Source organism: Malurus melanocephalus, unplaced genomic scaffold, assembly GCF_030028575.1.
Source record: "Malurus melanocephalus ecotype Western Australia unplaced genomic scaffold, MMel_1.1 scaffold_147, whole genome shotgun sequence".
NCBI lineage: Eukaryota > Metazoa > Chordata > Aves > Passeriformes > Maluridae > Malurus > Malurus melanocephalus.
In genome coordinates, this window is record NW_026623379.1 from 820479 (window position 1) to 842411 (window position 21933).

At 47.2% G+C, this 21933-nt stretch overlaps 1 protein-coding gene across 3 annotated transcripts in view; it reads right to left on the bottom strand.

Moving 5' to 3' along the window:
- PHRF1 (PHD and ring finger domains 1) overlaps positions 1–13803 on the bottom strand; it is a 28266-nt gene extending 14463 nt beyond the window's left edge. For 2 of the 3 annotated variants that reach the window (XM_057371450.1, XM_057371448.1), the window contains exons 1-8: positions 13689–13803; positions 7677–7880; positions 7246–7368; positions 5545–5762; positions 4474–4557; positions 3378–3499; positions 861–958; positions 137–309 (exon numbers count right to left, since the gene is read on the bottom strand). In XM_057371450.1, coding sequence (XP_057227433.1) covers positions 137–309; positions 861–958; positions 3378–3499; positions 4474–4557; positions 5545–5762; positions 7246–7368; positions 7677–7767 — 909 coding nt within the window. In that variant the 5' untranslated portion in view covers positions 7768–7880; positions 13689–13803. The remainder of the gene's footprint in view (positions 1–136; positions 310–860; positions 959–3377; positions 3500–4473; positions 4558–5544; positions 5763–7245; positions 7369–7676; positions 7881–13688) is intronic. The other variant, XM_057371449.1, reaches the window with a different exon arrangement.
- Positions 13804–21933: the final 8130 nt, after the last annotated feature.

A 21933-nucleotide genomic window follows, 5' to 3' on the forward strand; every position in this document is an offset into this window, starting at 1 on the left:
GAAAGAGCTCCACAACTACTAAGCACTGTGCTATGGRCAGTCAACACAGACAGCTGAGCCACTGAAATGAGGCCTTATTTCACCAGCTCCTCCCCAGGGTTATTGCAGAGGCTCTGTCAGAAATACTCATGGATACCCGAATTTGCTGTGCTGTTGTTATGCGGTTCCTGTTCACCGTGGCCCGGACGCGTTCGCTCTGCCGAGTCCTGGCTATAGCTCGGGTTCGGACGTGAGGGCGGAGCCTACTTGTGGTGGGGACAACATCAGCCATGAGGGCAGCCACCTCTTCCTCACTGACATGATCTGTATCTTGAACGAGAACAGGCTGAGGTCACTTGTCTTTCTACAGGTGAAATCATTTAAAGAATTTTATGCAAAAAAAAAAAAAAATCAGCATTCCCCTTCCTAAACCAACCATCTCTACAGGCAGCAATTACCCTCTCTAAAGGAAATGAGCRCAGACACCACCCCTTCAGACTGTTACACAGTGTAACATTTTTCCAGGTAACAAAAATGCTGCTACCTTCACAATATGAGGTCAGGATACTAATAAATCCTTTTCAATGTAACACAGTATAGTCACATCATGGTGCTGGGATTGCCTTGCAAAGGTCAAAGGATGCTTACAAGAAGCACTTCCACAGGCTGTAACTGCAGATGAAAGTCTTCATAAACAAGATCCTCTCATCAGTCAAGAGTTCAAATCTAATCTTAAGGTTCAAGAGAGAATTCTTATCAAAACAATTATTTGAAACAGATAAAACCAGGACGTCAAACAYATCTTCAAAACAGCACATGATTCACATTATCTAATTTGGGAGAAAAATATTTACTTGGACTGGCTACCATGAAACCCTTACCGACAGCAGCATTAGCACCCATGGGGGCACAGCCAGGACAGAACCATTCATCCACAGGGACTTCACTCAGAGGAGGATTAAGGCATTCCATGTGATACCTTCAGAGAAATAAAAGAAAATCAAACAATGTGCTCCTTACCAAGGGAAGACAACATTTTASCTCTATCCAATGTTACATAAGGCAGACTCATTTTAAGCCTGAAACTGTGGTTTACATGTCCGCTTCTACTGATCTCCTGAGAAATGATGCTACTTGATAGTCACACAAGGGTCTTCAATTCTAGGTGGAATTTTCATCACTTTAGGCTCAAAAAAACTCAGAAAACTGAGGGTTTCCCTCTCACTGAGTGGTGAATCACTTGCCATTTGAACCTGAACTGCAAGAAATGTGCAAAGCCAAAACTGATGGTAGCAAGGGAAGTAMAGAGGTACTGGGGAGACAGGCAATCAGGAAACAATGTTTCTGAGAACCAACTCAAACATTACTGGTACTCATGAGCATTTTATTTTGCMTGACAAGACACAGGTCAACTGCAAAGCCTTGTTACACTGAATAAAGTCCCTGGATCCCAAATGTACCTGGCACGACTACGCCAACTGGTGAATAGGATTTCTGTGTAAGTGCACAGGTTAGGCTGCAGAGCATTGGGTTGTCACTGGCTCCACACAGCTCCCTGCAGGATTGGAGACTAAGCACACCAACTTCCAGATACCAACCAGCTGGGAACTGTCCCTATCCAATCTCACTCTTGAGCTCTGTGACCAGCAATGAAGAACTGATTTGGACTTCTTGTACCTTTCAGGAAGGAATGGATGCTTTTGGGGAACTTCTGCYTCATTATTCTGTCTGTCTTCCCARCCAGTAAGATCAATKAAATTAAAGAATTGTGGGGATGGAYGTAGCCCTGTTCTTCAACTTCTAGACACCAATCTCTGCATCAGTGTTACCCCATTCTTGCTACTTGRTAACCTGAATGGAGTCATATATTAATGTGACACACCATCAATACAAGTAACCCCTTTTCTACTCTTTGTTCAAGTGTCTAGACCTGCACTTTTGTATTCCTATCAGTCTCAATGGAATTGTTACACAATTCAGAAAGTTAGACTGTCACATTCCAACAAGTTTTACCTGAAATTGGCTTCAGTGGAAAAAGATTTGATAAATTTGTAAGATAAAACCAGTACATCACACAGTTTAAGCACTCCAGAAAGCCATATCTAGCAGTAAGTCCATTTGCTCTAGAATTGTTGGCAAAAATAACTGATGACATTTTCACCCCACTGTCAGATCAGACAAAGAAAGCACAGGAATAATACTAGGATTTGAAGCATGCTATTCTACATTTTCCTAGAGCTAATCTCAGACTGGAGAGCTTGTAAAGACTGCAAGTCCTTTTTTCAGGAAGTGCTTCTGGAAGTGCATATGTAAAGAACTCACTTTAGGAAAGCAAGAGAAAAGTCAAACAACTGTACCAAACTAGAAATACAAATAGATATATAAGAAATAAGAGTAASTGGTGAGAGATCACAAAGGAAAATCTGAAGCAATACCCTGAGTTGAGACAGGCTTATGAAAGTTCACAAAGAACTTAGAGACAAGACTTCAGTTAAGATCTATGAAACACGTGTTTTGGCTAAGTATTTTAAACTCAAGTGTTCTGATGATGCTCTTAATATTTAGTGYTCCTGATTTTGTCTTTTTTTCAGAAGGTGAATCAGTGTATATGTGAGTAAGGATAGTGTATCAGTATGTACAGACACAGAATACAAAGAAAGTACTAGATTAACCAGATGCCTACTTAGCTTGCTAGAAGTAATTTTTGAAAGGTTATTTTACACACTCATTGCTAGTATCTGTCCTTGTTCAATGGGTAACTTTTGACATCATCAAACTGACAATGCTGGAAGACTGATTAAGCAGCCCAAGGGCCTTAAATTCCACCAGAAAACTGTAAAGCCAAAGTTGTACTCAAATATATATTAATGACTCTGGTTAAACATTTATTTTGTTAATCAAGGAGTAGGCAGAGACAGAAGTAAGCAAGAGTAAAAAAATCATTTAAGAACTGTGTCTCTAAAGGAAAATCTCAACATTTCACAAAACTGTGAATCTTAAGCATTTCTCCTGTACAGCACTAATGCCCACTCAGCTGGGACAAGTCACGCATCCTCTCAAGGAGACATAAAGGATGTRTAGTTTTACCCTTTATACATCCAGATATCACATGGATGAGCGCAARGACCTTCATCACTTGAAGGCACAATCACTTGTTTTGGTGGTCTGCAGCCTCGATGGGTGCAGCACTTTCCACACATACATTGCTATGTGACCAGAAAAGGATCCATCCCATCATGGGGATGGGATGTCTGCACTGTAACACATGGATACATGGCTGGCCACATGATGAACCTGAAGAGAGCAGCAAGGGGCAGCCTGCAAACCAGATAGTGCCTGTGGACCAAACTCTGGCCACGTGCAATCATCCAGGTGCTCCATTCATTTCAGCCTCTTACCCTGCATCACAGCCATCACAGAGCAGCAGGCGATCCTCACGGTCACTTCTGCCACACACCTCACAGAAGGTTGGATCATCCTCTCCATCAGTACCCTGAGTTTTTGTATTCTCAACAGGAATCTAAATAAAACAGGAATTCACACTTTACGCAGAACCGGCACTTTAAAAATCCWTTATCACATTAACAGTATTTGCAGCAAAATCTAAAAGTGAAGGAATCAAAATGGCTGTTACACACCAGAATCTTCACTTAGTTCATTCAGCCCATCTACGGCATGATCACATGCCTGAAAACATTTACTGAACATGTTACTGTCAGACACCAATGACTGCAGAAAACTGCATTTTAAGAACAGGTGAAACAAAAATCCACAAATAAGATCAAAAGAAGTCAAACAAACAAAAAGATGCCAAAATCGAGACTAAAGAAGAGGGCAAACTTCACTACCCCCCATATTACTTCAATGCTAATTTGCACTTCTGTTAAAATGCAAACAATAATAAAACCATCAGTTTATGAAAACAGAACATTAAACCCCTAAACGTCCTCTGGAAACCAACATCTTTCTGATATTAATTAAGAGCAACAACAACTCTTCAATCATCTTTTGTGAGCGACTACTAGCATGCTCCAGCAGCGYCTTTCAGGATTTTACTACTGACTTGTTCCTCTGTCCCCTTAAAAACCCAACTGCTACAGCATTGCTGGTAGCAGGACATAAGGAAGAGATCATGGATTAATCTAGATTATTCCTAACCATACTATAATARCACTTGAAGAATGCAGGGCACTTCCCACATGTGGACAGGCTTATCCATGCAGAAAGGCTTCCAGTCAAATGACCATTATACAAAAACAGGCAGTTATGAAAAATACCCTTTTTCTGCCACCACAAATGATGCCACAACACAATATTGTCAGACACATGGTTAAGGAGAAAGAAAAATTGTCACAGTTCCTTAGAAGGCAAATTCAAAATAGGAAAGAAATGACTAATTCAGWTAGTAAGTATTACATAAACACCCTAGAAGTGTAAACTTATGAATAACWATTTTGTGCCAATTGGCCTTGTTTGCTACAGTAAAAGGCTTACCTTTTTTAAGATTTTCCCACCAAAACGTGCCCGAATGTTAATGTAATTAAAGAGGATTCGATCCACTGGACAGGAGTTTGCATTCTAGGAAAAAAMCACAAATTCCTAATATAGTTAATAAATGCATCTTTGCATTCAATTTTTAGAAAGAAATCTTAAATTATTTATGTAATAAGCATTAAACTAATGTACTAGTCATTTTAACAGCTATTGATCTTGACATTTTAAGTACTTAAATCTGACTTATCTGGTTTACAAACAGCCTGTTATACCAGAGAAGGCATCTATTTCTAGAGAAGCATTTATTTTACTGAAGCAATTTAATTATTATTCGATTGCCAAAGCAACATTAAAGTTCTTTCAAACATGGCCTTGAAATTGCGCTCATGTTTTGAGGCTTTTTCTTTCTTTTGGAAAAATGAACCACTAGATATATATGAACAACTAGATATATACAACCAATATATTTGGTTCACAAATATATTCAGTGACTTATTTGCTTTTTAAAAATTTAATCACCACTGCTACTGCTGCATGCACTGGAAGTTTTGCTGTAATTCCCACCCTGGATCATGACAATGGGAGCTACACAGGTGGCAAGGAACTCTGACTGAAAACTGAACTCAGAGCAAACTGCTGATTRTCAGTATTCTTTTACATCTTTTCTACATTTAGATGTTCAGTGTTGCAACAGATCCCCATCCAATGGTCACAATACAGAATTCAAGGAAAGATAAAAATAGATACACAGATATATATAGATTACATATAAATATATCCAAGCATAGAGAAGAATTAGTATCTCAACYTGAAAAAGCCAGAAGAACTGTAAATGCCTACAAACACGTTTGTGACCTTGCAGCTTGCAGAGAACAGAACAAATCAGAAAAACAGATCCACACTTCAAACATGAAACCTGCCAAACAGAGCAATAACCCAAGTCTGTGTAAAGAAAGCTTAAGAAAGCAAATATGAATATTAAAGTGTTTTGTTCTCATTACAGGTCAACAGCATGATCAGAGGGGCAGAGACACCAGAAGGCCAAAGGACATCACAGACAAAACAGCTCACCTTAGACCATTCCACAATRCAGTCCAAGCAGAAATAATGGGAGCAGTTCTCAGGAGTCCCAACAGCCTGATCCCTAAATGTGTTGAGGCAGATGGGGCAGTTTTCACCATCCTCATCAGAGGAGATGCTCTCTCCGTTCAAGTGTGGCTCTGATTTCAAAGAAYCAGCCATAGTGACCTCAGTTTCTTCCTCCTCTTCATCATCATCATCATCACCATCTTAAGAAGTAAGAGAATAAAACAGCTTGTGTGTGCTGCAAGGGCTTCAGCAGTAAGGGCAGAGGGGRTGGGCAGGATCGGGTACCAGTTCACAGAAAATTCCAAGGAAGCTTATTTTATGAGGCTGCAAGGGTCAAGCACAGCCTCCCCAGTTTAAGGCAATAATTTTTGCTGTCTTCTTGCTTCCTAAATCCCTTCATTAAAAAGCARTGGATTACTCTGGTGAAAAATAAAGCCTGATAATATGAGTAGTCTTGCAAGAGATTAAAAGCACAGACACCAGAAAAGCAAACAATTATCAAGAAAAGACAGTTAAGAAATGTCAGGTTACCACTGAACAATGAAGTTTAAAACATAAAAGTTATAATAAAAGTTACCATGTACCCAACTTCTGTTTATTTAAGAGACATTCCAGAGGAAAAGCAGCAGCAATACACTCTTCAGTGGAACAGCCAATGAAAGATTTCACCAGTAAAATATGATTTTGAGAGCCAAGGGATCTAAGTACCTTTGAGACTGTTTAAAGAAGCTTGGTTTTGAGTAAAAGTAAACACTTGGCACACTATGTTGAAAGGTATTTTTATTTTTAGTACAAAACACAAAGATGTGTTAGTGTTTCCCTAAAACCTGTGAATTAGGTTGATATTTTCAAGAAGCAACAAAAGGGTTCCTAAAAACCTGCTCACTTTGAGGAGGGACTAGGGGTGGTTGTTGTTGGGCTGAGAATTTTTTTTTTTTTWWWWYTTTTTTGTGAATAAGAATGGAGMCATTGTCATTTCTATTGAATTCTCCTGTCTGGACATGAGAGAGAATACTCTGAACGATGGATTAATAAAGCTTTTAGGCACCTGGCATCAATTATTTAGTCTGTGTCCAAATCAGTCTAACTAGCAACTTGGAAAACTATGCTCTTGCCTTCTCAACAAGCTTTAGGATCWGATAAAATCTATTTTTGTCAATCCAAATATTACTTTGAGTGCAGCAGTTTCAGAAGTACACATATCTACAGAGTACGTTTACAGCAAAATGAACAAATACAAGTAACATCCACACTCCTTTTCAAAGTCTTCTTCCATCCTCCCTAGGTATTACAGCTATAGTAATTTATTTCCTGAATTCCCCATCACAACATTCACTTTAGAGCCCCATGCCAAAGCAAACATGTTTTCCATAAGCGCAAAGTAGCATTAACTATTGCTGCAATTTTGACTTCTTTTCCTTCTCATGCTGGGGCAGAGTTCACTCCTGTTCAGTACAACTACACCACTGCGGCTAGCAGATAGTCTTCAAACATGCAAATACTTTAAAAGCTTAGAAATTGGGGACTATTACTTGTTTGCTTATTACTGTAGGATTTTGGCATCGACCTGAAACAGCAGCACCTGTGGATTTACATTTCATCATTAGTTTCTGGAGGAGCAACTTTCATCTCACTCTTCCTCAGTTACTAAAAAARCCTGTAAAGGCACATTAACAGACCTACCTTCTAATTCTTCATCTTCACTTTCTTCCTTGTCCTCCTCACCTCCCTCTTCCTCAGTGTCATTATCTTCCTCTTCACTACCGGTGTCATCTTCTGAATCCCAGCTATTTCCACCATTGCTTTCTTAAAAAGAGAAGGGAAGAGTAAATACCTATTTTCTGCAGAGAGGCAGAACAGGTACCAGAACCACTGATCAGGCCATTATGCACGAAGAGAACCCCCAGATTTCCACAGTGGTATTAAAACTGCCCATMTGGAGAAACTCCAAGGAAGCATGCCAGCAGTCTGATGCAGCAAYGCAAAACAAAAACATTCTCAGGAAAAACGAGGTAAATGGTCACAAATGTATCTTCACCAGCCTTTTGAGAGTAAATGAACAGCTTCTCCAACCTTGAAGCAGAAAGGCACACATGCAGAGAGGCCGCCTTTACCTGTTTCACTGAGGAGTGCGAGACACTGCCTTTTGCCCTTTCCCAGAGCAGCATTCTTGTTGATCAGCTCATCCTGGCTGTCATCATCCATGGCGGGWCATTGGAATCCCTGCAGGAAGGCAGACTTCAGGGAGGCAATGCAGCACCTACAGCAGCAGGGCAGGCACCAGTCTGGCACAGAGCACCCGATGCATCCGCGGAGACCTGAATGGGAGAAGGGACATTGCTCTCCTCACACCACTGAATAGTTTTCCCAGTTTCAGTTCAGAGGTGGCTACAGGTAAGCAGCTATTGCTTTGTGAGGTTTCAAAGCCCTACTGAGCTAGATGAAACCAGCTGCTGCTGGAAATCAGTTTAGGTGAGAGATTCAGCATTATCTTGGGCTCCTGGATGGCAGAAAAGAGTATAACCAGAACTCCCCACTGAYAGTAGCAATAGAAAACCACAAACACTGAAACCATCCTGTAGACCAGCAATCCAATGGAAAACTGAAGGGACCAGAGGTCCGTTGAACAAGGCCTAACACTATGACAAGATATGTTTCAAACCAAAATACTCCATCTTGTCTGATTGAAACGAAGAATAAAGATTATATAGTTTAGGTCCTTTATATAAAGAAAAGGCACTTGCACAGCTCTTTCATGAAATAGAGAAGTCTGAAATCCCACAATCATTATTCCATGGAAAAGATAAGACCTGATTTGGTGCATATTAATGCAATCACATAAATTGCTGTGCATGAGCACAGACTGGCAGTAAAACTGACAGATACTGGGAGAAGTTGCATGATCCAAATTCATAACGACAAATCGGAATTTTTAACACATAATGCTACAAAGCATTAAGGCAGAGAGACCCCTGGCAAGCTTCTATAAGCAAGTCATACAAATATATAATTAAGAGACACTTAAAGCTAGGCGTCATATCACAATATGAAAAGAAAAGGATTCATTTGTAAGTGTGGCAAAGAAGTTTAAATCAGGTGCTCTTCTCCCACTCTCCCCGCTCCCCATTACATATCTTGCATATTAAGATTTTTTTGGAACAAAACATTATGTTTTATTCAAGTGCTCTTGATCCATACCTTTGCTTGTACACTCCCTCTTTGAGCCACAAAGCACAGCTCTGCATTAGAGAGCCTCAAAATGTAGCTTCTACTAAACCAGACCAAACTACAAATAGAGTCTTCAGTGCTCAGGGGGGAAAAATACCTAAGCAGAAAGAAGACTGAGCTTCAACACAACTAAGTTCCTGACTTCAGTAAGAATCTTGCCTAAAGAGAGGTTTAAATTTTTAGATAAATTTGGGGCTGTTAACAGGAGTGTTTGAAACACTGTTTAAAAACAAKTTATGTTTGCCACAAACATGCAGACTCAAAAGAAGCCAGTCACTCCATGATGCAACTGAAAAAATAGGAAGAAACGCCAGGAATTTTTCAAGTTTCAGCAGTGCGTATGTATGAATTATTCAAACTGAAACTCAATTATATAATACCCTCCCAAAAGCTCAGTTAGCTAGAGCAATGCAAAATTTGTGGTGACGTGACAGGCAGGACACGTAAAGGGAAGGACTGGCAGCACCAGTCCYCCAGCATGGCAGTGGCAGGCACGTGTTCCATCCGTGTTTCAGATGTGTGGAGAACTTTGGCCACTTCTCCATCGGCACCTTGTRGCAACAGAGCGGGTTCCTGCTGGCCTGTCACTGCCACACCCAGCCAGTCACAGCACTTCTGAGCCATCGAGGATGATAATGGCTTYTCAGCCAAAGCTACAGTAAGTAAAAACCATGGATAAGCCTTCATGTCACCACAGCCATTACCTGCATTCCCCTGTTCTCCTGTCTTCCTTAAAGCAAAGTAATAAGCATAGGGCGGAAAAAAATCTTTATGTTCCACAAAGTGATTCCTACAAGTCACAGTGGTGAYCAACACACACTTAGCTACATTTTCAAAGGGCAGGCATTTCTTCACTGTAGTGGGATAAAACAACCACCCATGTTATTTTTCCCTTGCTACCCCACAGAAAGCTATCCTTTAGGCACACAGGCAAACAAATCAGCACTTGTAACTTGACAATCTAAACTGACATATTTATGCTGCAAATGCAAGCTTGTACTTTGCTCAGAGGCAAAACTGTGTTAAAGAAAATCTGGTATTGCAGCAAACAATCAAGTCTTCAAATTCCATCAGTAAAAAAAGTCTGTTTTGTAGATAGCYGGGAAATGACAAGGAGAAACCAAGTGATGAAAAGATGAAGTGAATTTGAGATTTCTGAGCACATCACAAATACTATTTTACAAGCAACCTTTTTCAAATGGGACAGCTGCTCTTACGAAAAAAAGAGGGAAACCATGGTTGACTATATACCTAATATGAGAGCTCCTTCTCCTATTTTTTAAGAACAATAAGCAGCATTTCCAAGTTGTTTCTTTTTTTGTGGGAAACATTTCAAACAAATTACCACTGTGAAACACAAACAAATTCATGATACACTTCAGAGAGTTCACCCAACTGTACAAAAGCTCTGTTTTCTCCAGCACTTACCACATCAGAATTTTTCTAACCCCCCTGAGCCCAAACTAGCAAACACAAAATAGATGGAAAGCATTTTTATTATTATGTTAACCAAGAAATCTGGTTACGGAGGAGATGGCAATCATTCCTCTAAGGCAAACCTTAACTACGCACTTCTGTAACACCAATGGCCAGACTGCTAAAAAACAACCAGTTATCCCTGAAGGCCATTTGACTAAGGCAATTACAGCTGCTTTTAGTTTTGGGGGTGTGAAGGATGTGCCCTCGAGGCTGTACCCAACCCTTTGCTGCCTAGTTATGGAAAATCCCATGGCTGCCATACTCTCTACACAGCCCTTCRGCTGTAAGCAGGTCTCATGTGCCCCAATCCTTCCTTCTGCATCCCACTTTCTAAGTCTATTCAGAGGAATTTAGGATGCAACCCAGGAACATAGATGCAAGGTAATCTGGCCAGAGATCCCTTGYCTTTGTACTCAATACCACTGAACGCTTATAGCAAACTCCACTTCAGTTCCTTGGGCAGGTGCATCATCCAGTTGCATGGCATATCCAGTATGTGGATTACAGGTTGCACACATGGTTGGTTGAAGGCAGTCACTCTCTCCTCTTTAACATACCCCTGTATTCAAATTCTCATTTAGAAGAACCTCACGAAACTTTAGAAAAACATTAAACCACARAGGCAAGGAGTGCACGGCAGGTGTTCGATGAGTTTACTCGCACCAGTGCTTTCAACCGCTTTCATTTTCCTTCCCCAAGACATGCCCTCAGTAGGGCCAAGCTGGGTTTCCTCACAGTGCTGTGCCCCTTCGGCAGCACAGATTCTGCTGCAGTACAAGTTGTAAGCCCAAGCTTTGCTATTAAGACAGATTATATTTTTACACAGAGATGCCTTAAGTCATTTTAATAGCACAATCAAAGAGCAATTACAAATAYTTTCTTCAAGCTGCATTAACAACGGGGCTTTCTGTTGGCTTCAACAACAGAGAAGATTAAGTGCTCCCTCCAGAGTAAGTGTTTATCAAACAAGCACTTCAGCAAACACTCAGTTTTTTGAACTAAAGTCCTTATGCATTACCACAAATCAGTATTTTAATGTACTTTGAGTATGCTCCAGTGAGAAGAAAGTGCAGGTTTCCAGCCATCAAGTGGAGGCACAGTCTGCAAAGGACAGAAGAGCTCCATCTCATCTGACACAAAGCCGACAGAGCTGCTCCAACAGCGAGCGCCTCTCCCAGCCACAGGCACTTTCCYTCCTAGCACCAGCCCATCTCCTCCTCCACCGACTTCTTACATAGTTTCTACATTTTTAAAAACAGAAGAGCTACTACAGAAAGCATTTACTTTCATCTGCTTGGGTAACACTCAGGACTATTCACAGGCAAAGAAGAGTTTCTCACAGAATTTTCTCACAGGGTGGTTTTGAATGCTGATCTAATTTCATGGACCGCTACTGAGCTATCATGTTCTAAAGACCACTTATAACTAGATTTAAGCCTACTACATTTTCAAACGTATGTGCTTCAATTCTCATTGGCACATCTGCTTGGTTGGTTTGTTGGGGGGAGGGGTTTTGGTTGTGGGTTTTTTTTGGTTTAGGTTTCTTTGTTTTTTTCCCTCAATCAACTAAATAATTCAGTTCCCTCTGTTTTTAAAGCAATGACACACATCAGAAATCACTTAGCTTTGTTTCCAATTTCATATGCTACATTCAAAGAAAAGAAAATAAATAGTTGTAGAAATCACTGCTGTACCCAGTTGGCAAAAAAATCTGGTTATGGTGTGACTCCTATCTGCCATCACCACATTCCAAAGGTAAATTAAGACAACTTGGCAGAGAAATAATTCATATTAACAAGACACTCCTACAGCCCAGAGTCGTGCTCTGCCAATCTAGCATGCACAGAGAGCTTTAAAAAAAGGTCCCTAAATCTAAATTTAGATCCCTGTTTAAATTACCAAAAAAAATTAACTCTTAAATATCTCTATCAGAACTGCCCATGCAACAATTTAAACAATGGGAGAACCTAAGAACCTAATAGATAAGGCACAGAAAATTAATCCTGGGGTAGGTAAGGAAGTGCTTATCTGTCACCCATCCTAGCCCTACGCTAAATTTAGCCACCCTGAATTCCATGAGGAAAACTGTCCACCAAACCTTCCCCAGGAGCTGACACTGCACTCTTTGGGGAGTTTGTAATGCAAAAAAAACAATGCACAGGTTTTGCAGAAGCACTTTTCAACTGCAGCATCTTACCCAGAGGAAAAGCTAGGCATTTTGTACCTATGTATTCAAAGCAGCAGCTAAGCTCTATGGAATTCCCAGCCTCCAATTCCTTGCAGTGGCTGGCTCTGCTTCCAGCTGCGATTTAACTATTGTCCAACTCTGCACATCCTCCTCTTTCTTAACAYGCTTCTTTCCTTAGGAAGAGTCACCTTTACTGGCGAGTTCCCTTTCAGCAGCACTCTTTCACGCCAATCCCATCTTTAGCTACAACTTCCCCTGCTGTTTATAGACATGACTGTGGGAAAAGAAAAAAAMCACAACAAAAACCAACAAACCCAAACAAACAAAAAACCAACARCCCCAAACCCGAATAARAAGCTCACACACTTTTACATTCTGTGCATAGTCCAATGGGAAGCTACATGAAAGGAAAYACACAACAGACACCCCTGCAACGAACCAACAAAACACTTCGTGTCAACAACCTGCACGAGAACCAGTAATGGAAATTACAAAAATCCCACCCACCCCACTGCCACCGAACACGCGACAGCCAAGGGAAGAAACAAGTGACACAGCTTGGAAACCTCTCCGCAAGCACAGGTCCCTCAAGGCAAAGTTTTTAAGCCTAAACGTGCCCTTGTGATAAGCTAATACACGATTAAAAAAAAAAAAAAAAAAAAAAAAAAAGCTTGCACGCAGCCCCTCACTTGTACTTATCAGCCGAGCTGGCCGAAATAATAACTTCTCCAACACCCGTGTGTGCACCACAAACAATGGAAGAGGTGGAAAGAGAGAGGGAGACAAGGGGGAAAGGGGAGAGGCGCGGACACAACACGCCGGAAACATTTGGGGTTTTGTTTAGTATCCTTACTATATTTATATATGTATTTAGTGTATTTATTTCGGTCTTTGCCGCAGCAAAGACAGCTGGACCGCTCCCAGGCCGAGGCGCTCCCGAGCCCGCTCGGCCCGTTTGCATCCCGCGGGACGCTCCCACAGGAATCCCGGGAGCAGCCGGGGAGAGCCCGACCCGGGACTGCCCTCACGCGGAGGCGTCTCCCGTCGGAAAACAACCCAATAAACATGCTGYCGTTGTTGTTTATAGAAACGACACGAAAGGAGCGACCGGGAGCAGTTCCCCGACGGAGCGGGGGGGCAGCCGCTCCGCCAACTCTCCCCGCCCGGCCCCCGCCCACCCGCCTGCGCAAACTCGCGCAGACCCGGTCCACCGCCCGGCCTGGGCACTCACCGAGGAGCAGCCCCGGCGCTCAGATCCCAGTCAGAGCCATCCCAGCTCTCGCTCGCATCCCGGACCCCGCGGCCGCCGCTCCCCCGGAAGCGCTGTGGAAACACTGGCGGGTCACGGGGCGGCAGCGGGCTGAACCACCGCACCTGCGAAGGGGGGGGCGGGGCGAACTATTTGGTTGACGCGGGGGAGAGCGGCCGCGGGGCTGAACCATCGCGGCGGGGGCGCGCCGGGCTGTACCACCGCGGGGCCGCGGGAGGACGGAGCCGATCCGTTCGGTCTCCGCGGGCAGCGACGGTCCCGCTCCGGCCGCTCCCGGCTGCTCCATGGAAACAGGGCTGGCAGGGATAGCCGGTGTCCCTCCGCCGGTGTCTCCAAGCCTGGGGGGAAAAGCGGGGCGCAAAGGCCACCGGTGCTGCGAGGCCAGCGCGGGGCTGCGCTCGCGGGATGCTCCTTTCCGCTCCGTCGGGCGCCGTCTATCGGGGCTGGAAGCATCCTCGAGCAGCCCGGKCCGGGCCGTGCGGTCCGTGAGGACAGGGATCAGTGCTAAATAYCTCTCGCAGACCGCCGCTGTGGTTTTTTTTCCCTCTAACTACGCGCGGCTGGGCCCGACCCAAATGTTCCCGTCGCGCTGGGTGAGCGCACGCACGTARAGGAAGAAGGGCTGGTTTCGCGCTGTTCCATCAGCGTGGGGCTCTGCCCGGGCTGTCCTCGGCTGTCCGCCGGCAAGGGGAGCGCAGCCCAGGCTCTGCTTGCAGGCGGACGTGACCCAGAGCTAACGTGCGTGTCCTCGCAGACACTCGGGGCATTGTCAGGAATCAGACGGGGGCCGGGGAAGAAAACAAGGTCCTTTTCCAGAGAACACAGCGGAGCAAAACCTGCGCCAGCCTTGCTGCTGGCTGCCCGCTCGAGGCCTGTAAGAGGGGCGAAGCGGGAGGGGTCAAGGCGGAACCCCTGGTGATGCTGCAGTCGCTGAACACGCACGGTCTGTGCGCCTCTTCTCGCCTACAAGAGGCGAGATCTGTGCTGCAAAGAGGCGACTTTTTATTTGCGCGTTAGTTCATGCGGTGTTTGCCAGCTTCCAGGGGTAGGATGGGGGCATGTTCCCCCATCTGTATTCCTCCACSAGTCCATGGGCGCAGCACAGCAGCACCGGCATTGCACCAAGGCGGGCACGAACACTGGTCGAGGGCAGCCCGYGACGCTCTCCCACCATCCGCGAATGCACTTCCCTGTCACATCGTGGCTCTGGCACCGCCGCGGGGACTGAAAGCCAGCTGGGAACAAAGGGAAGAGCTGCAGGGCTGGGATAAGCGGGAGCTCTCCCAGGACAGCACTGGCCGTGTCAGCAGGACATTTCATCCCAGAGATTAAGGGCTGAGCCACGAACTTGTTTGGAGCTGGAGGGGGAGCGGGGGCTKAGGGCAAACCCACCAGCATTGTGGCAAAGCCCCTGGGCCCAGGGCCTTTTCGGGGCAATAGTAATCGTCCTTTGAGCCAGGTGATCTGGCCGTTCCTTTAGACACTCGGACGATGACACCTCCAGAGCGAGGGCCCGGTGCACTCTTCGCTCGGACKGCAGGCGAGCGCTTTGCCCACCGCAGCACAGCATCCTCTGCCYGCCATGTGTTCAGCTGGCACTGCGCCGGCCCTGCTCCATGCTGGATGGTTTAACACAGCGGCCAGGGAGATCCGAGCAACATCCAGAGCTTGCTTGCCTGTGCCGGGAGCCAGCTGTGCAAGCACGGCTTCAAAACACACTCCTTTCCTGTGTGCTTACAGTTAGGAAAAGGCTTTGGGGTTTGGTTTGTTTTTGTTTTTGTTTTTGTTTTTTTGTAAGTAAAACCTGGAATGCATGATACTGCCTGGAAGAAGAGATGAGGAACTTGGGGTTGGTGTGCTCCATGAACGATTTCTCTCCAGCCCAGGCACCAGCCCTGTGGTGGGGAAGATGTAAAATACGTGACTTTCCCCTACGGCTGCTGGTGAAAACAAAAACCCCCACATAGCATGCACAGAAAATGACAACAGAGACAGCCTGTCATTGTGCGGGCTGTCACGCAGAAGAGGGGCTGTCCCCCCACCCCCCCTCCACACCGGCAACGGGAGAGCAGAGAGCCGCGGACGACTGTTAAAGCGCTCCAGCAAAACATGTAAGGAAATCCTTTCGATATTGGGGAATTGCCACCAGCTGTCAGGGACCTCGTGCTGGGTTTTGCTTCCAAATCTTGCTCCAGATTGCAAAACACTCGTCGGAGCYGGACAGCTGATGCCGAGGAAGTTTTCATAAGGGGTGCAGAACTCGTGCCTTTTGCCGGACAGAGTGCATTATCAGTTCACCAGGGATGAGGTGTGAGGCTGCTCTTTGGTCAGTGGCCACATTTGCACCTGAAGTGTCTTTTCTTGACCATCAGCAGTATAAATGAAGTGGAGGGTCGCACCAAATGTGCGCGCTCTGGTTTCCGATCTGTTCGAGGAGGGTGTTGTGTGTGACTTGGAGCAGATGGAAGCCAGCCTGCAGGCTCGACGCCTGGCTCTCTGAGTCTCCAAACAAAGGTTTTCCCACTGCAGGACAGCGCTGCACCCGTCTATAAAGCTCTGTCTCTGGTGCTTGGAAAATCTTCCTTGAGGTGCACTAAAATTTTCAGCATTCCAGCCGTTTGCTTGGCTGYGGCTTGTAGAGTGATGGGCGGGAGTGTGCTCACCCCATGTGAAGGTGAGCGCTGTTATACCGAGGACATACAGAAAACCTCCAACTGCCCGTCCCTTTGTTTTTTTTCGGAAAGTTGCTGGAAGCAGACTCCCGGGGCCGAGAGACCACCTCCATCCCCCGGCATCCCCCGACTGCGAGGGGCACTCGGGTTGGCCACACGCCCAACGCAGCGGAGAACAACGAGGGGGGTATATATACAAAAAATTAATGTGACACCGTGACATTTGATGCAGCAGAGTGGGCAGCGGCCGGGCCGGGGGGGCGGCCGGGGACACCCCGACTCTCCCCCCGCCCCTTCGCCCCGTCCCTCCCGCACCGCCTACGTGCGCCCCGACACTGCCCTGATGGCACGGCCCCGGCGGGCCGTACCATGGGCTGGGCTGCGACGGGGGCGGGAAGGGGACGGAGGGGAAAGGGGGAGACGAGTGGAGGGGCCATGGGGGTCCAGCGGGGAAGGGGCTCCTTGCGGGAGGCGGTGGCGGGGAAAAGGGGCGCCGCCGGCGGCCGCCGGCCCGATCGGGCCGGCGAGGGCGGGAAGGGCGGGGGTCGGCGGGGCGGGGTGAGCGGGAGGCGGGCGGCGGCTCAACAGGTACAAATGGTTCCTCCCCACAGCAGCAGCGACGTGCAGAAGCGAACGCGCCGCGCCCGCCGCTGTCACCGCCGGGGGAGCGGGGGGGCTCCCGCCCGCACGGCCACGCCCCTCAGCGGCCGTCGGCGGGCGGTGGCGGTGCCGCCATTGGCTGGAGCGGCGCGGGGGCGGGGCCGGCGGGCGGGCGCGCGGCGTTTCTATTGGCTGGGGCGGTGCGGGGGGCGGGGCCAGGGGCCGCGGCGCGCAGCGTGGGCCGGGCCGGGGCAGAGCGAGAAGTTGGCGGCGGCGGCGGCGGCGGGAGCGCAGGTGAGCGGCGGGCGCGCCGGAGAGGGATTTCCCCCCCCGTTCCATACCCGCGGGCCGCCGCCGGCTCCGGGGCCGCACGGGCCAGCCTATCTCGGGGGTGGGAGCGCGGAGCTGCAGCCCCACGCGCCGCGGAGCCCGGGCACGGCGCGGCTCCCCCCTGCGCCCCATCCTTCGTGCTGCCCGGTGTCTCCTGTGCTGCAGGCGGGCCCCGCCGCGCCCCCGTCACCCTCCAGGAGCAGGTGAGCCACTGACTAACGCACATTGTGCTCTCGGCGACTCCACTGTGCGTGTGACAGCGGCTAACCTGCTCCTCGGACATCGCTGTGCGGCCGCCTCGCCTCCCCGGACCCGCGCCTCGAAGCCTTGACGCTCTCCCGCCCTCTCGGCCACCCAGGTGAGGGGCTCCGGCGTGCCAAGGAGTCGGCTCCSCCATCCATCGCCACTGTCCTGCCTCCAGCTGCTCCCCATCCTCGGCTCTGCGGACCCCCGATACGCTGCYGGGAGTGCCCCAGAATCGGCCGCATTTGAGAGGGGAGCGCGAAAAGATTGAACACTTCCTGCAGCTCGGCTCGGTTTGTCCGGCGGGAGCGGAGATGGAGGGAATGGGCCGTGTCSGCATGTGGGTGCAAATAGTTGGTGGTAAAGTTGCTCAGGAGGGATGGCGTGCSCCCCTCTCTCTTCTCTTGCTCTTCTCCAAAGTAACCAAGTGCTAGAGGACTCCGTACCAAGTTACAGAGACGCATCATCCCGGCCGGTGACGTCTTGATACCCGGTCAGTGACTAACTGAACTGCTATTGCCAAGGGTGTGTTAATAGAAGAAACTCTGCCTAGTATTGCCCTGGATGAGTCACATTTAAAGAGAGACTCTCTAGTCTGTTAAAAGAAAAGCAGGAACCAGCCTCACTTTCCTTTTTTGTTGCTGGTTTCTTTTTTCCATCCCATCCCTCACCTTTGCTCGCTGTTTTCTTCTTGTGCCAGGGCTCTCTTGGTGCCCCGGCCCTGGCTGGGCGTTTGCAGAGCTGCCTTGCCCGATGTGCTGTGATGTCACGCAGGGGACTCTGACTTCATGGCCCTGAGGAACAGGAAGGCAAGCCAGGCAGGGACTTTTCCAGCCACCCAGGGTGGCTGKAACTAAAAACGGAGGAAGTGACGAAGCAAATGGCTTCTCCTGTAAAGTTCTCTCTTGTGTTTTTTTGGCTGGTGAAGAAGCTGGGTAGTTGAAAAGTATATTTTCTGAAGAGCAGCACAGCTTTATTGTCATCTGAAGYTCCTAGTAACCAGCTACGACTCACTGCAGCCTCTGAGGTTCCCTGAAAGGGCTCAGGTACTCCCCCTCCTGCTGGGGCTGCTCTCATGTATCCCTGGGCCCTTGTAAAGGCTTGGTCTGGAGTAATTTGCAGTGCTCTGGTCTATAAGTAGCTAATTGCAGGAAGGCAGAGCAATGTCCTCTGTGTTGATAAAGGGTCTCTCTGAGAAGTTTTGCCTGTCCCTATCTCTTCTTCATGCTCTCCTTGTCATTTCTGCCTCTGGATCCCAGAGGAGCATCTGCTCTTCACACAAAAACTCTGCTCCCTCAATGCTCTATATTTCCAGGGTGCTTCAACATCCTGGGAAGATGGGAAAACCAACTGAATTTACCCAAGATGCTTTCATGTTTGGTCAGAAGCCAAATGGGTCTTTTTTTTTTTTTTTTTTTTTTTTGACGGGGGGACAGGGTGGGGGGACAGACAAGTCTGCAGCTGTCTCAGCCTTGGATTGCTTTTTTCTTCCCTAGCTGCACCTACAGCATCTTCCCACCTCTGCTCCCAAGCAGGCAGGAGCACAGTGTAGCCATGTGGAGAGTAGGGAAAAAGGGAAACCCAGTGCAAAATCCACATGTGTATGAGTGTGTCAGAGCTGAAACTGAAGCCCACAGTCCCCTACCATCCCATTTTATAGATCATGCAYGTGACAAACCTGTGTCTGACAATGAGGGTGCTTTGTTTCTCTTTGAAGAAATGGCCCTGTGTTTGGGACTGTGCCGGCTGGTGACTAACCCCAGGAGGTGCCGCTGGCAGAAGCAGCTTCGCAGGTCGCCTGGCAAGACTTGTCCTAGTTCCCATGAGCAGCWCTATGGTATGAATGCTTCTGACTTCCTGCTACCTATGGAACCATCCTGTTCATCTCCAGTAAGCAAAAGGAAGGGGTTGAAGTGAGGTTTGTTTGGTTTTGCCTTTTTTWGTGTGCGTCTCCAGTAAGTGGGGGGAGCATAGAGCTCAATTCCTGTTTTTAACATTCTTGTGGCATGATTCAAAACTAACCTGCTGTGCTGTCACCTGAAGTCTTCAATAAATAGTGCAAAACCAGTGTTTGGGTGCTGATTACTGTAATCCAGGACATCAGACTAGCTGAAGAAGCAAGCTGTGCCTTCTCAGTGATATGCCTGATGTGCACTGCATGCCTRGTTCCTCCCATCTCTTACTCTGTGGCCAATGAAGTTGGCTTGAAAAGAAGAGCAGAAGGGTGCAACCTGGTTGTCCCTCAAGCAGAAAGCCCAGCATCAATCCTTCCCTCCTGGTCAAGCCCCAGGGTGCTYCTGAGCAGTGAGAAAATACACCAGGGCTACAATACCCCTTGATTTCTCGTTTTGCAGCAGCTAATAAACAGATTTKTAAGATGGTACGTAGCTTGGTTAGAAGAGCAGTCGTATGCTTTTGCTCAGAGCTGTGAGATTTTTGATGAGAGGCATGGGAGTGCCTATAGAAGGGGAAGATGCTGAATTTCAGGCCTGTTGAGCTGAAGGGACTCTTTGTCCTCCTCAAAGATTTTATTCTCATTTCAGCTTCATGGRGGGAAGGGAACAGGCCTAACCCTTCAAGCACCATGCTAAGATGTGCCTGTTGTGTTCTGTCCATAACATTTCCCAGTGACAGGTAAGCCTCACTGAAGGAGCAAGCTGGCCTATGAGGAATAGAAGGAGTACATKAATTGTTTAAGAGGAAGTCAGTTAGTTAAATGCAAGCAGAGACTTATATAATACATCCTAAAAAAAAAAAAAAATTCTGCTGGCAGGAGGTTCCGTTGGGAGAGAAACTTGCTCATCCATAAACAAGAAAATTTCCCAGTCTCCTCTAGTGCTCTATGATTTTTTTTTTTTCCAGGGCAAGGTAGAATGCAGCCACTCTGCACTCTGAGATGGAGAAAGAAAAATCATCCTAGGAGAGCAGAYAATGCTCCCTGCATGGACACACACACCAGTTCAAACAGCTCTTCATCTGCTGTGAACTACACTGGTAGAAGCTGTGCAGCCAGGAGCAAGCAGCAGAGCATCTGTACACCACTTGGAGAGCAAAACCAACAGGCATTTTCTCCTCCAGACATTCACACCTTTCCTTATGTAACTGAAGTTACATGCTGAAGTGTGTGCTTGCCAAATCCAGGGGCTGGGAGGCAGCACAAAYGCTTCTAGCACTTTAGATATCATTTAGGGGGAAAAGAATCCAAACCCAAACACCCAGAAACTCATACAAATACTAATCTGCAAATTGGGGATGGTTCAAGTGTCTGCAGCAGTGTTGCCCTAAAGAAACTGTACTGGCCTGGGGCAGTACTGGCATCCAGACCACCATCTGATGAGGATGGGGAGGAGCTGAGAGCCATTTTTCTAATGCAACCTTTAAAAAAAAAAAAAAAATCAGGTAGTGCAGCCAGGAAAAGGGCACCAGGAAGGCTGTAAGTGGCTGAAATACTCTCCTGAATGGTGCCTTGTGCTGACAGTACCCGCAGATTTATTTTAGTAAAAAAACCAAAAAAGCACTGGCTACTCACCATTGGGAAACAGGTATATCCTTCACTTTGTGATTTTCGGGTGGCACTGGAAAAGCAGCTGAGGAGAGAGAAGCTCTGAAGTCCATTCCCGCCCACTAGAGGGAAGGGAGAAGCTGCCCACAGCGCCTGAGGGACATGGGGACACGAGTCCCCGTGCAGCCAGGCACAGCATCCTCGAGCCACCCTGCACGCTTGGATCCCTGCCTTGCCCGCCAGCCAGTTGTTCCCTCCCAGTACGCGCCGTACGCAGGGCTTTTGGGTTGTTTTTTAGGGAGAAAAAACAATAATGCATTTGCTTTGTTTTAATCTCATAACAATGGGTAATGGTAATTTCTTCCTACCACTCTGTAGTGGCCTAGAAAAGGACAGCATCATCTCCACTGTAGCAAGAAGGCTTGTCCCAGGGCATAAAATTTTAATTAGGAACAATCACGCAGCCTTGAAATGGGAATTGCGAGCAGCAAAAAAGTCAAACCATCAATAAAATATTCAATGGCAGAAATGTATTATTGACACAGACTTTAGAGCAGATARAAGTGGGAAGGCGGGGCAGTGGGAGCGGGTATTGAGCCTCACTGCGTTAAATAACAGACGGGGACCCGCAYGGGCCCCCCGAGCCGCCAGGAATATGGGTCAGCCAGGGCTGGGGAGCTCCTGAGGTGACACGGGAATTTGATTACCACCTCTCCCCCCATCCCCTRCACCACAGCAGGGACAGAGGTGTTAATCAAAGTCATTCATTATCTCACAAAACACTGCGGGCCTAAGCAGCAGCTGGATGATGGTTTGTAGGACACAAAATGAAGAAAATCTGCTAAGAGCCACAGTCTCG